The 14,844-nt window shown below is 54.1% G+C and overlaps 2 protein-coding genes across 5 annotated transcripts in view; one reads left to right on the top strand and one right to left on the bottom strand.

Annotated features, from left to right (window-relative positions):
• The window catches only part of LOC122392618 (glucose transporter type 1-like), a 33,260-nt gene extending 33,062 nt beyond the window's left edge, over positions 1–198 (bottom strand). For 2 of the 4 annotated variants that reach the window (XM_043387672.1, XM_043387673.1), the window contains exon 1: positions 13–196. The gene's annotated coding sequence lies outside the window, so the exon portion shown is untranslated. Of the gene's footprint in view, positions 1–12 lie in introns of all 4 variants that reach the window. The other 2 variants (XM_043387671.1, XM_043387674.1) reach the window with 2 other exon arrangements.
• A 1,250-nt stretch (positions 199–1,448) lies between these two features.
• On the top strand, positions 1,449–5,272 carry LOC122392619 (cytochrome P450 2J4-like). The gene is made up of 2 exons (XM_043387675.1): positions 1,449–1,607; positions 3,471–5,272. The coding sequence occupies exons 1-2, from the start codon at positions 1,523–1,525 to the stop codon at positions 4,841–4,843; spliced, it is 1,458 nt and encodes a 485-aa protein (XP_043243610.1). The 5' UTR covers positions 1,449–1,522; the 3' UTR covers positions 4,844–5,272.
• Positions 5,273–14,844: the final 9,572 nt, after the last annotated feature.

Raw genomic sequence — 14,844 nt, 5'->3', positions numbered from 1 at the left:
GCGTTTCCTCACCGCCGGCCGATCCAGGAGGGTGAGCTCCTCAGCTGCCGTATCACACCGTCCACGGTCACCGTCACTGGGCCGCCAGGGCCGGACACGGTCACACTGGGTACGCGGCGGGTGCACTGGACGGCCGGCGGGTGCACGGGACGGCCGCGGGTGCACGGAGCAGTGGGCGTCAGCGGCGCGTCGGCCCGTCACCGGGTGCCAGCACCATGGCCGTCGGCCGGCTCGATGGGCCGCCGTCGTGCCACCGCCGGTCGGCGATCGATGGCGGAGGCCGGCGCCGGCGCCGACGACCGGCTGCGCGCCGCACCGCCGCCGGCGCAGCCGGCCGACGTTTTAACTCAATGGACGCCAATTTCTGGCCGTCGGAGCCAGACGGACGCCCACCTCAGCTCGGCAGAGGCAGAGGAGCGCCTCTTGGCCTGCCTGAGGTGAAGGAGCGACCATTTCAGGTCATACTAGAGGTGTGAACACTCAAACTCACGACTTATACACATGCATTAATCCGTCCCGTCTACTTCTGCATTTCCATAGCGCGACTTGCTCGAGTGAGCGCTGTTATAGGCTTCCTTTTGTTCTCCGAGATGACTTTCAAGCCCATACAAGTGCGATAGTCCATGCGATTGGCCGAAATGAAATGAAATAAAATAAATGAATTCGCTGTCAACGAAGCGGTTAGTGAGTTCTTGCTATGAGAGATAATGATGTCGTGTCAGCTAAAATCTTAGCGACGTTATTCTGTTTAAGTTCACGAACTTCTGAGCGGTAATCTATCATATTCTAACGATGTGTTTGTCTTTTCAAACAACCTGCGGTTAAAGATTCTCTTTCTTTGCTAGCCCTTGGGCAATGCTTTTACCAGATAAATTACCAATTGAAATGCCTGTTTGTTGCTTTTGCGCACTTTAGAAAGACACTGAATGTTTTGTTTTATACGACCCGGAAGCACAGCTATAGGCACCTAGCAAGAGGTGCAGCAGAAGCTGGAAAGCAAAGGTCCTATAGCGAGAGAAGGACGAAAAGGTCATCTCAATCGGCATCTTATCCATTTCAGTATCGACCTAACACTTTGTATTTTAAGTGTCATAGCGTTTCTCTTTATCTGTAGCTAACAATAAATGGATTTACAAACAAATAGGCACCTCTCTTCGATGTTACAGACGTGAGCGTGTGGTTTTCACGCAAGATTAATTCATATTCTGTAAAAAGCGTAATATGCCTCGCAAAATCACGGACTCTGTTGGCCTTGGACTGGCTCATCATAACTCATTCGTCATAAAATTGTCTAGAAGAGCCGACCAAAGCGTGAATGACACAGCACATGCATAACTACTATGTGACCTTGGCTAAATCTGCGACTAAATAGCGCCAACCGCGCTCCAAGGCCGTACGTTTGGCCGCCGGGTCTCGTGACGCAGGCTCGCGCGCAGCACCACACTCCACGGCTGTGACGGCGGGCTGCAGGGTCGTTCGCCGAGCCAGCGCGGCGCTCCAGCGCGTCTCCCTCGGCTTCGTCATGTTCGTGGCGCTGCTGATCATCACACTGTCGGTGCTGGCCGCCGCCATCTACAGCGTGTTCAAGAAGGACAACCACCCGCCAGGTTAGTGCTATAAGCAGTAATAGCCATTTTCACGACGGGCTATCCGGCGAACGCACCTGATTTGACCAAATCTGCACCTTATTTCTTTTACAGCAAATATCTTTATTTTATGAATTTATTTCAGTGTTTTAATCGATGATGCTCTCTGAAAATATGATAAAGCAGGCATATAAGCAATTAGTGCAACCTTAGCTGATAGCTGCTAGGAGACACACTGAACCTGATTTGACCAAATCTGCACCTAATCTGTACCAGATGTGCACCCAATGTGTACCAGATGACCGTCGTGAAAACGGCTAATATGACCGGGCTTTGACGGTTTTGGTATCTACCTCGCTTATCAAACTTCTCAATTTACATACAACATCGCGAATATACGAAGGCGAAAAAGTGCAACATTCTTTGATAGTGTAGCTTACACTTTCAAAGAGTGTAACATTTCTGCACTTTCATTATCTCTCCTTTCGGTTGTTAGCGATGTTGTATAATTGACAAATTTGATAAGCGATGTTAGAGTTATATTTTCACTATTTTGTGGCAACACTTGCGTTATAACCCGCGAGTTGCTGGGGGGCGTTAAACGCCCCCACTTTTTTCGCCGGGCCATAGCATAAAAACGGCGCGCCGCAGGCGCGCCAAATTTTGGGTACCTGTAGGGAATTGATTGAAGTTCATTGTGACAAAGTTTCAAAAAAAATCGGTCGGATAATTTTTGAGATATCGAGGTTTTGGTGACGTCATTATTTCTGAGTTTTCGACCAAAAACGGCATATGTTAAAAAAATCATATAAAATCACAGAATAGACATACAGACATGCCGTAAACGCCATTAGACTGTCAATACCATGAACAATTAAATGGCTATCTTCGATTATTGATTATCGTTCCGCATTTTCCAAAATCTTGAAGTGAATCTTGGCAATTTCTCGTGACTACCTCACGACCATGATACATGCATTTCTTAAATCGAACTTTTTGAGCCAAACACGTACACATATGATAAAATGAATGTCACCATCGTGTTCTACGCCCCAAATTACCCATAAAACATGTGTCACAGGCTGCAAATATCAGTTTTGATTTTCGGGGATATTTGCCTACCCGGTTGACCTGACCTTGACCCTGACCTATGCTTGACTGACCCCTACATGGAGCTGACACTCTTGTAGGCCTTATATGATGGATTGTGCACCGTATTGACATAGTTAATGACGAGAGGCGCCCATTGCGAAGTCCTGAAGTCCATGCTACTGAAAGCCCGATTTCAGGTGTTTGACCTGACCTTGACCCGACCTGTGACCTCAAAATTCAACTTTAAAGTACTCATCTGAAGCGTCTTGTCGCGTTCTTTCGTTTGCCGCCTAGTGCGTTTCGCTGCGCCTATTGGTTCTCGAGTTATCGGCTGGGGGCGTTTAACGCCCCCCCCCCCCAGCAAACGGTGGGTGTCGAAATACCCCAGCAACTGCCGGGATAAATGTAACCACTTAAAATTAAATGAGTTTTTGAAACATAGGCATCGCCAAATGGACGCCGAGACACCCATAGATTCATTATTTATCGGACATGGGAACAGATAGAGAGCACAGGTATGTAGAAAACGGCACACCTTTCATTTATCTCCTTGCATTCGTACGGGGTTCTCTGTGTCATAAACTCATGAGTACCCTCTCATGCAAATTTCAGTATTGCCCGCTAGAACCAGGGTATAGCTATAGCCGGCCGCTGACGCCCCAACTGTCTTCTCCGTATCTCATTCCGAAATGAGCATAAACAATGTTCTGGAATTACCAAAGTTCTTTGCTCCGAAGAGTGTATCAATAATAATGTCGTCTGTCTGTCACTCGGTCTGTCTGTCTCCCGCAGGTCCGCGAGGCCTGCCTCTGCTCGGCCAGGCGCTCTCCATCGACTGGGGACACCAGGACCGCAGTTTCACCGAGTGGAGCCGCCGATACGGGCCGATCCTGAAGGTGACCGCCGGCTGGGAGACCATGATTGTCCTCTCCGACCCGGACCTCATCCGAGAGGCGTTCAACGGACCGATGGCCGTCGCCCGTCAGAGCAGCCCCGGCTTCGAGCTCATCTATGCCGACAAGGGGATGGTCTTCACCAGTGGTGAAATATGGCACCAGACACGGCGGTTCACTCTCTTTCAGCTAAGAAACTTTGGTATGGGTCGGTCCAGGTCGGTGGAAATAATCCACGATCAAATCAAAGAGTTCATGGAGGAGGTGCTGGAGCCCAACAAAGGGCAGCCGAGATCGGTGGACCACAGCCTGAACATCGCTATCCTGAACATCCTCTGGGCACTGGTCGCCGGGGAGATCGTCAGCATAAAGGACGCTAAACTGCTCAAGATCATAGAGAAACAGGAGGAGTTCTTCAAGGAAGCCCGGCTGTTTTTCCTTATGGCCAACGTGCCCGGTCTGATGCTGCTGCCGGAGTGGATCACCGGCATCAACAAGATCCGCGCTATTTTCCACTACCCGATCGACCAGCTGCTGCTGCCGGCACTGGAGGGCCACCGGCGCACCGTGGACCTGACCGGAGAGCCGCGCGACTACATCGACTGTCTGCTGCAGGAGCAGAGCCGCCAACCGGAGCTGTTCACCGACCGGCACCTGCTGCGCTGCATCCTTGACCTCTTCACCGCCGGCTTCGACACCACGGCCAGCACGCTGCGGTGGGCCTTCTGCTTCCTCTGCGGCCACCAGGAGGTCCAGCAGCGGCTCCACGACGAGATCCTCGGCGTCATCGGCCGAGAGCGGCCGCCAGAGCTCGCCGACAAGGCCAGCATGCCATACACGGAGGCCCTCCTCATGGAGACGCAGCGTCTGTCCAACATCGCCGGTATCGGGGTGGCACACGTGAGCACGGCTGAGTTCCAGCTGGGCGGCTACACGGTGCCGCGCGGCGCCCAGGTCATTTCCAACCTGACCGCCGTCCACCTCGACGGCAGGCTGTTCCCGGAGCCACAGCGGTTCCGGCCCGAGCGGTTCCTGGACGAGCGCGGCCAGCTGCGACCCAGCCGCGCGCTGATGCCCTTCTCTGTGGGCAAGCGCTCCTGTCTGGGCGAGACGCTGGCGCGCACCGAGCTATTCCTGTTCGTCACCAGCGTGGTGCAGCGCTACAGGCTCCGGTTTCCCGACGGCTTCCAGCACGACTTCGCCATCAACGAGTCCAAGCCTTTTGTCAAGGAGCCGAGTCCGTACCAGCTGATTCCGGAGAGGCGATGGTAGTTATGTGTCTACCAGATGCACACGTTCAGGTGACGAAGACAATATCCTACAGCGCGGCCATGCTTATAAGGTTAGAAATATTTAGAAGAGAGAACTGAAGCGCGCTGAGCCAAAAAATTCAATGCATAGGGCGGTCGCGATCATGCGCTATGAATGCATACAATTTGATAGTTGTATGCACTTTGCCGCGAGTCGGAGCCACTAACTCTTTTTGTTGAGTGTAACGGCCCGGTTTTGTGTGGCGTTTATCGTTTCAGTAAACGGTGAATAACGACGGCTGGTGTTTTGGGAGGAATCCGCTTTGTCGTTATATGCTGCCTGAAATTGTAAGCAGTGTAAGTACGACATCGCTGTGATGCATCAGCGTTCAGCATTTAGCATCCATTCACTCAGCTCTCGGCGTTCTCGGCACCGATCGATGGACGAAGACGTTCATCCAGAGATATTACTGTTTTCAGATCATTCTAGTCGGCCCCTCGCTGACATATTGACACCATCAGCAAACTCATCATTATTATCCACGTCGGGCGTGGCTGGCACTGGGCCGTAATGCCGCCTCGATTACGCCGTCTTGTCCTGTCGGTATGTCTTATGGTGCCGATTTTACCACCATCACCGTAGTAATAACGGCCAAATACGCTGCCAGAATGGCATACATATAAGCGGTAATGAGAAGTTATTGGTGTATAGAAATGTGGCAATTAAACACAACGCCAGAGTAATATTTCATAATCACATCCTGTGTGCGTATACCATGGGGACGAATATGGGTTTCCGTTTTCATTTTTGTGTGCTTTCTACTCAATTAAAAAAAAACTTACATTGAGCATTACAGGTAGAATCAACATAACAGCATCCATTTTTACATTCATGTTTGTATGATATAGGTAAAGATTATATAACCGACAGCCGACAACATTACGGTATTCACTATTCAGCACCTAACGCCCTCGTCTCACCCCAGGAGCAAGTGGAGCAACGCTGCCCGCTCTCAGCATCAAATCGAACTCTACGTCAACGATTCACCCCGGTAAGGCCAGATTTTGCAAAGGCGAGCAGTTTTTCAAAAAGGGACCGTTGATTATGATAATTTCGTGGAGCCTTTTTGCGCCCGAAATTAAACGAAACGAAAACTCGGAACAAATATCGGAACGATTTCTCGTTCCCGTGCAGGTCGCAGCGGGCCAATATACCTACCCATTAGAAATAAATGTGTACGCCTCAAACTGTCTTCCGTTACGCAAAATGCAATGTAAAGCCTTTCTCAGGTAATTAGAATGATCATTTTACCATGTGATGAAAACACATTTGTAATCTTCATGCACTTGTCTATATTTTGGTCGGTCATATAAGCCTCCATTTCCAACATCTTTTGCTCATCAAGTTTCGTCGTTATCAGTATCATGCGCGGACCGAGGGCACAACCTTGGCCAGAGGCTTTCTCTCATGGACTGTAGGTGGCACTGGTGCACACACTGGGCTCATCCTAGGATGCTCAGGTCTCCCATTTGGGTCAGAGACATGGGGACATCCATACAAGACAAGACCAACACATCAGTGGATTTATTCAGAGGTCATTGAGCTCTCATCGGCTCTACATTCATAAGAGACGGTCACTGGCAAAACGAAATTAATTACATATTGAACAGCCGAATTATAGACTGAAATTAATTAAAAATAATATAATTAATTACAGACTGAACGAATATTCCTGATCCATTGCAGTGCAGCTGTTTCCAACAGAGAGGTCGGCCAATGGTACGAGGACGACCCGAGCCAGATACACTGTCACATATGTCTACCACATTTAACCCTCGCCGGCCGAGGGGGGGGGGCGGGTGCCGCCCCCCCCCCATAGGGTTTTTTCGCGATAGCTCCGAACACGCTGGCGATAGAGAGCTGAAACTTGGCATACCTGACCTTTGATCCAAGCCGCATCTTTTGACACCAACCGCATTTTTGGGTCAGGTCAGGTCACTGACCTATGACGTCATAAGTGTACCTCTGCACGGTCTTCAGATGTCGCAACTTCGCAACGCCCTCACTGCCAGAGGAGATGTCACAGGGAAATGAAACTTGCAGGATCTAGTATCCATTATGAGTCTCACAACTTGTATATCTCGGATTTTTCCTAAAGGTCATATGAGGTCAGGTCATTTTCGTGACCTCACCATTATAAGTCAATGGGGAAAAATGAAAACTGCTATTCTGGCGCCGGGAACGATCTCCAACTATCTCAAGCACACAGAATCGTGATTTGATGCACTCCTTGCAAGGTCAGATGCGTCACTTTTGCAATGTTGACCTTGCGTGACGTCATTTATGACGTCATCAAGGTCATATTAGTTTTTCGTCAATAACTCTTGATCAAATTGAGCTATCGAGTCGAGAAAGCCACCAATGGACTCAGGAAGACCTGCCGAATCGAATGATATGCGACATGACCTCTTTCGACCAACTTCGTGACCTGGGGGTGCTGACCTGACCTTGACCTGAGGTCAACATCCCAAGTTGACCTGACCCGGACAAAAAGTATATCATTCGACGCGCCTGAGCGAGGCGAACACGATGCTGCCAAAATCGCGGCTCTGCGGCCGTTTTTTGCGAAGTTATTCACCAAAAACTGAACCGTACCCTGGGGCACTTGACCTGACCTCAGAGGTCACCGGTTGACCTAGGACCTTAAAATCGGGTACCAATCTCTGCGTCTCGTAACGGCGCACACGCTCGTTTTTTCCGCGACGCGCTAGCTCCACCAGGGGCGAAACGGCGAGGGGGGGTCGTACCCCCCCCTCGGCCGGCGCGTATGTAGAAAACCAATAGGTCCGGCGAGGGTTAAATGGTCCTTTGGTATATAGGGGTAAGGCAGCAGTAACAGCCTGGTTACCTACCACCTACCACGGGACAAACACAGACCCCAATCCTCGCGAGTCCTCTGGAGTTGGAGCTAGTTTTTCCTGTGCCTCAGTGCACAAAACCACTGCAGTTGCTAGTACTGAAAGCGTGCGTTCCAAAACGCAGATGTTTATATGTAGGTAACTGTCCAGGGCCTATATAGGCCCCATGTGCGTTTATTCAACAGTGGCTGTTTCCATTAGCGTTGGTTAGGCGGTCGGTAGGCCGGATCAAAATGTTAACCCGCGCGGGGCTGGGGGGGGTAAATTTTACCCCCCCTCGCGAATTTTTGCGATATCTTAAAAACGGCGGCGCGCAGCGCCGCCAAACTTTCAGTACCTTTTCTTACATCAATTTGACACGTTCCCTGAAAATTTGAGCGAAATCCGTCGGAAAATTTTTGAGAAATTGACGTTTTAGTGACGTCATGTTCGCCATTTTCGCCTCAAAAACGGCAAAAATTCAAACGCCGCTAACATCTTCATTTTTAAAGGAATCAAGACGTAACAAAAATAAGGTTATACGTAATTTTACTTTGTCTATCAAATGGCTATCTCGGTTTTTTGAAAATTTTGGATTTTGGCCTAAATTTTTTCAAAAAACTGATTTTTTTTTGGAAAAATCATTATAAAATCCAAAATTTTGAGTCTATCGAAAAAACCGGAATATATGTCAGAGAAGTGGTCTATGTGCACCTACATACCAAATTTTAGAAGAATCGGTTCTAAAATGTGGGAGTTATTCAAAATTTTATGACGTCACGACACACAAAATTTTTGAGAAATGACTTTTTTGGAAGTTCTAGACCTCGTACGGAAACAAAAATAGCACCATTCGACTCGCCGTGAAAAACTGCATCAGATAGACACCTTTTTAGGCCTTAACAACCAACTTCAAAATTTGACCTCACTTGACCTGACCTTGACCTGACCTCGACCTGAAATTCATCCAGAGGTGGTCCATATCACTTATTGAGTGTGCCTATTGAATTCTATGAGTAAAATGACCCATAAAACATGTGTCGCACATGCCCTTTTCCATATTTTGTTTTTTGGTGACCTGACCTGACCTGACCTGACCTTGACCTTGACCTCTGAATGATATTGTATGCAACTAATATTGTCTTGGTAGCCTAAGAACACGTTTTGGGCGATCAGTCTCAGTCCATGACTCCATTCTTCGGCAACTACGGTGCAAGGCCGATACTGTAGAAACTTGCAATTTGTACCCTTGACCTGACCTTGACCTTGACCTAAAACTTTAAATTAAGTACATGTTTTTAGTAGTTCGTGATGAGAGCTTTCGATTGGCGTTTGAATTTTCCAAATCGGACCATTAGTTCGGGAGATAACAGGGGGGTAAAATTTACCCCCCCCCCAGCCCCGCGCGTTCGGCTGGAGACCCCAGCCCCGCGCGGGTTAAGTTTGAGATAACATTTATAAACACTGATACGATAAGTAACGCCGAAGTTTGTAGGCGACCGTTTCATCTGTGTAGCTAGAATAAAGGTTTGCTGTTACTATAAAGATGTAAGGTGTACATACCTAGGCAAGTTGTAGGGTTAAGGCAATTTCATTTACTTTAAACGCCGGCTCACATGTAATTACATACATTGATGACGAGCTATGAAACTGATTGATGACATTGATGAATACATTAATTGAACGTAACTTTCAAGTCTATCGCTGCTATACATTCACAAGGCGTCAGGCGAAATAACGGAAGGCTTCCAATGTCCGACAACTAGTTAAACTGCTCACTATGTTTTGTGCAACTTTTGATTTCCGTCTACAACCGTTTTTCCTTTCTATAATTGTGCTTTATGCACCTATCGGTGAAGCGAAGAGTCTGACCGTATCACATTTGAACGGATGGGATATTTCCTGCAATATCTTACTCGGCTCTGGAGCAACAAATAACGAACAATAGACGGTGTTCGAAAGTCGTCAAAAATACCTACCGGGCTTCTGCAAAAAAATGCAATATCTCGGTAACTACTGGGCCGATTGCGCTGAAAGCTGGCATACAGGTAGGCATCCACTAGGCAATGCATATCCATGTGCCACAGTTGGGGTGCTGCTGCACGTGCGCACGTGCAGGGGTCGTTTTCAGATCTCGAGGACGGCTGAACCGATTGTGCTGAAATTTGGTACATGACTAGGGACCGGTTAGAAGGGTACCGTGCAAAAGTCAGTTGGGACCCGTTTTGCACGTGCGCACGTGCAGGGTGCCGCTTCCAGATCTCGAGAACGGCTAGGCCGATTGCGCTCAAATTTGGCACATCGCTAGGGACCGGTAAGTGGGGTGCAGTGCACAAGTTGGTTAGCGGTACCTCTCGCGATTTCGCACGTGCAAGGCCCACCCTCTCGCTCGCTACGTTGCTCTCCCAAAAAGGCGTTTTACTAGTTTCATTTTCTTGAAAGCGGAGGTTGACTAAAAACATGGACAAAAGTGTGATAAGTGGATGTCACGGCAAACAGGACATTCCAATTCACAGTGAAAGAAGAACACCAATATTGTATTCATGGCTGATTGCTGAACTTCTGAATAAGATAAGGTACCAAATTTCGATAACCGAAGGGTAAAACAGCCCCCACCAGCCACTGGCGGGTTGCGGATATCTCGGTGGTCTCCTCTCCGACCACTGGGGGGCGGGGGCCCTCCTCTGTCGTGTGCGGGGCGGCTGGTGTCGTTTCCGGCGGTACGTTGTTGTTGTTGTTGTTCTTCCCTCCGCTTCTAATGAAGTGTAGCCTGTCGGCTCTGGGCGCCTCTGGCGGCCGCCGCCAGGGCCGCCACCACGGCGGTCTCCCGGACCTCCTCCGGTTCCGGGTGGATGGTGTAGCACGTCCTTGATCTCGTCCCCATCAGGGCGGGGCAGCGGAGGAGGACATGGTCCGGCCTGTCCGGCTCCTCCCGGCACAGGGGGCACCAGGACTCTCTGCAGTCATCTCTGTTGCACCCCTGGCATCCGCCTGGGATCGGAGACGGGGAGCGACCGATTCTGTGCAGGTAGGACCGGGCACCAGACCAGTGCCCGGCCCTCAGCTGGTGGACATCCACCGCGCTGGACCGCTCCAAGCCGGTAACTCGGGGCGGTAGGCGGTCGCCCATCACGGACCGGAACCACCCGGCTGGCCAGTTCTTGATAGTAGCCTCTCTGGCGGCTCTGGCTACTGCTCGGCAGATGGTCCTGGAGTCGACGGGGATGTCCTCCTGTGGTAGCTCCGCCGCTTCCTTTGCTATGGCGTCTGCCCGCTCGTTGCCTTCGATCCCGCAGTGGGAAGGCACCCACTGAGCGTGAATCGGGCGGTGACCCTCCCGGGACAGCCGCGAGAACGCCCGCCAGATCCTGACGCCTAGCGGTGACGTCTGCGCGGTAGGCCCCGCCCGGAGGGTAGCCAGGGAGGCCATACTGTCCGTGCAGATCACGATGGGGATGTCGCGGTCTCGTGGATTGTCGAGCAGGTGCTCAAGCCCGGACGCCAGGGCGAGCATCTCTGCTCGGTAGCTGGAGCAGTGTCGTCCGGCCGGTGTCTTCAGGTCTTCCTCCTCTCCGTCCGACCAGATGACTACTGCTCCAGAGCCTCCGTCCTTGACGCCACCCTCCACGGAGCCGTCCGTCCACAACCAGGTTGCTCTCTGTGGTAGAGCGGCAAGATAAGATGACGGGTGGCAGCCCGTATCTTCTCTCCTTCTGTCGCAGAGGTTCGTAGTGGCCCCACGTCCAGGCAGAAGGTGACGTTTCCTCCGCGCTCCCACGGCGGGATGCGAGGAGGCAGCACCGGCTCGATCGGTGCGGTGACCTCCACCTCAGCCAGCATCTGGCGGCCCAGCGTTCGCCACCCCCGCACAGAAGACAGCCGCGAGGGCGCCGAGGCCTCAGCTGTCCTGCGCAGGGGGTCGGTCGGCGGTAACGCCAGGGCACGACCCAGTAGCCGAGCGGCGAGGACTTTCTTCCGCTCCTCCATGGGGGCCAGCCTCGCCTCCGCCATCACCGCGTGTGTCGGCGTGGAGCGGGGGCATCCGGTGACGATCCTCGCGGCCGCCCTCATCTCGCGCTCAATGAGCTCGGCGTGAGATGGCGCGGTTGCGGGCAGCCATGCAGCGGCAGCGTGCTCCAGAGCCCCCCGAACATATCCGTTGGCGACTGTTCTTAGAGCCTGTTCGTCCAGCCCCCAGCTGCGGCCGGCTAGGCGTCTCAGGTGGGCGACGCGGGGGCGGACTCGTCTTCTCAGACGGCGGCAGTGTGCTCCGAACTGGAGTCGGCGGTCGAACTCGATGCCGAGGAGCACCAGTGAGTCGCCCGCCCGCACCGTCTTCCCTGACACCTTGATGGTGCACCCGACGGCGTCCTTGGCGTTCTGCGACAGTACTAGCAGCTGGGTTTTCTCTCCGGCCACCAACATCTTGTTTCGGTGTGCCCAGGCGGCTAAAGCATCAGCCGCTGTCTGGGCGCGTTGTATCGCCGTCTCCAGAGTGTTGCCGGAGCTGAGCACAGCAGTATCGTCAGCGTATATGTACGGTGAGATGCCAGGTGCGCGGAGGGCCTCGGCTAGTCCTGCCGCCCATAACAAAAACAACTGGGGGGACAGGACGCTTCCCTGAGGGAGGCCCGCGCGGAAGATCCGCTCCTTGGAGAGCGCACCCTGTACCTCAACCCGCACTCGACGGTCTCGTAGCCAGCTCCACACCCAGCGAACCAGGCACAGAGGGAGGCCCAGCTCGAGGAGGCGCAGCTTCAGAAGTTTGTGGTCTACCACGTCGTACGCTCGGCTGAAGTCGTACGCGGTGAGGAGGTACTTCTGGGCTGTGCTGCCGTCCGGTCGCTCAGCACGCCTGTCATACTTGGGCCGCTGCCATCCGTCTTGGACGTTCTGGACGAGCCGGCCAATGCTATCTTCTGCAGACCGCTTGGCTCTGAAGCCCACCTGTTCGTCAGGAACAAGGCCGCGACTCTCCGCCACGAACGCAAGCCGAGCTAGTATCAGTCGCTCGGCGAGCTTGGAGACGCTGCTTGTGAGCGCGATCGGACGGTAACTCGTCAGCAGACGCTTGTCCTTGGAGGCCTTGGGGATCGGAATCACGGTGGCCGCGCGCCACTCCCGGGGGACCTCCCCGACTCTCCACGAGAGGTTAATCACGCGGAGAAGGGCTCTGCGCGCCACCGGACCGAGGTACTTGATCATCTCGTTGGTGATCCCGTCTGGTCCTGGTGACTTCTTCAGTTGGAGAAGTTGGATTTCTCTGGTCAGCTCCTCCTCGGAGAATGGCGAGCAGCACCCGGTGTGGTCGCCGTCACAGTCGGCGCAGCGACGCGGTTTGAGATCCGACAGTCGTCGTCGCGCAGCTCGGTCGATCTTCGGCGCCCTCACCTGGCGGGAGACATGGGCGTACTGGGCGGCGAACGCATTGGCCTTCTCCTCGGCTGTTACGAGTAACCGGTCTCCGATCCGCATCGCCTCGCCCTCTCGGTGGTCGTCGTCCACGGCACCCTCCCACTTCTTCAGGAGCCGGGAGACTCGGCCCACGCTGGTAGGTCGGTTCAGCTCGGTGGTAACGAAGTCCCGGAATTGCTCCCTGGTAACTCGCTTCTCCACCTGGTTGGCCCGGCGCTTAGCCTCAATCCAGCGGGTTCTCGATTGGGGGTCTCCCGACTTCACGTTGTCTCTGGCTGCCCGGCGTTCCTGAATCGCCAGCTGGAGATCCGGGTGGAGTGCCCACGGTTTGGCGTCTCTCCTAGCTCCCCGGGGGATGAATTCCTTCGCGGCGTCCTGGACTGCTGCGGTGAATCGGGTGGCCAGAAGTTGAACCGTGGCCTGTGGGGGGGCCGGAACGGAGAGGGCTGCCTCGCACGACTTCCCGAACTCGACCCAGTCGGCTTTGTGGTGGGCCCACCGCGTTTTCCTCTTCCTTCGCGGGGGATCCGCCCCACGGAGTTCGACCACCATAGGGAGGTGGTCACTCCCGAGGTCGGAGCCCCGCGTCCAGTGGGTCCTGGCAGCTAGTTCGAAACCGCAGGCGGCGAGGTCGGGGGCCGTCTGACTCCCGGTCCGGTAACTGATGAAGGTCGGGGCGCCGCTATTGAGGGGCCTCCACCCGATGTCCTCCATCCAGTCGGCCAGGCGCTCCCCGACCGAATCAGCCTCCCCGCAGCTGTCGTCCCAGGAAGGGTGGTGTCCGTTTACATCGCCGACCAGGAGCACTCGGGGGCCATCAGGGAGGCAGTGCGGGTCGAAGTGGTCCTGTCGATCGTCTCCCGTCGCCCGGATGGGCGGTCTGTATATGTTGATGACGTCGAGGGGGGTTTGGCCGAGGACCCGAACGCCACATATCTCGGTCGTGTCGTCCGTGTTCGCCAGGAACGGGCCCTCCAGGACGGTGAAGTGTAGGCCTGCCCGCACGTACATGCAGACGTCTCCGCCCTTCACCGCCGCGCCTGCTGTACGGCCTCGCGCACGGCGCACTACTACCGGGGGTTGATAGCCGGCCAGCCTCGGAGCCACCTCGGGAAGCTGCGCCTCTTGTATCGCCACAATGTCCGCTCTGACAGTCGTGAGCCAGCGCTGGAGCTCCGCTTGCTTGGTGCGGAGCCCCTCCGCATTCCATGAGACGATTCTCACGTGGCTTCTCCGGTTCCTGTTGCGGTGGTAGCGACGGTTCTTGAGGCGACGGTTGTGGTGGTCCGGGCGCCGGGCCGATCCCCCCGGAGCGGCGCCCCTCCCCCCGTCGGCGCTAGCGGGAGGGGGCGCGGCCTGGGGTCTAATCATTTAGCGGGCCGGGGCCGCGGCGTGCGACGCCGCGGCTCCCAGGCCCGCTGCGGTAGCTGGAGAGTAGCTTCCGGTAGGAGGAGATCCGGGAGAGCAGCCGGCGACGGCGGGCAGCCACCCCCAGCTGCGCCCCGGAGAGGGCACGTGACTTCGTTTGGCTCCCCGGAACCGGAGTCGGCCGGCGCCGGGGCAGACCCGAGGCGAGCCCCAGGTCCACACCCCCCACCACTTGAAGGCGAAGTCTCCAGGGGGCCACTGGGGGCCCTCCTCTGTCGTGTGCGGGGCGGCTGGTGTCGTTTCCGGCGGTACGTCGCGCCGGGCCGGGGCGGGGCGGGGCGG

The sequence above is a fragment of the Amphibalanus amphitrite genome, unplaced genomic scaffold (genome assembly GCF_019059575.1).
Source record: "Amphibalanus amphitrite isolate SeventyFive unplaced genomic scaffold, NRLGWU_Aamphi_draft 000493F_arrow, whole genome shotgun sequence".
Taxonomy (NCBI): domain Eukaryota; kingdom Metazoa; phylum Arthropoda; class Thecostraca; order Balanomorpha; family Balanidae; genus Amphibalanus; species Amphibalanus amphitrite.
The sequence above is the reverse complement of the archived record's forward strand: the minus strand, read 5'-3'. Positions and strand labels throughout refer to the sequence as shown.

Coding starts and splice junctions, on each gene's coding strand:
- LOC122392619 (XM_043387675.1), top strand. CDS start 1,523: ATGTTCGTGGCGCTGCTGATCATCACACTGTCGGTGCTGGCCGCCGCC. Junction 1,608..3,470: donor GAAGGACAACCACCCGCCAG/GTTAGTGCTATA, acceptor TGTCTCCCGCAG/GTCCGCGAGGCCTGCCTCTG.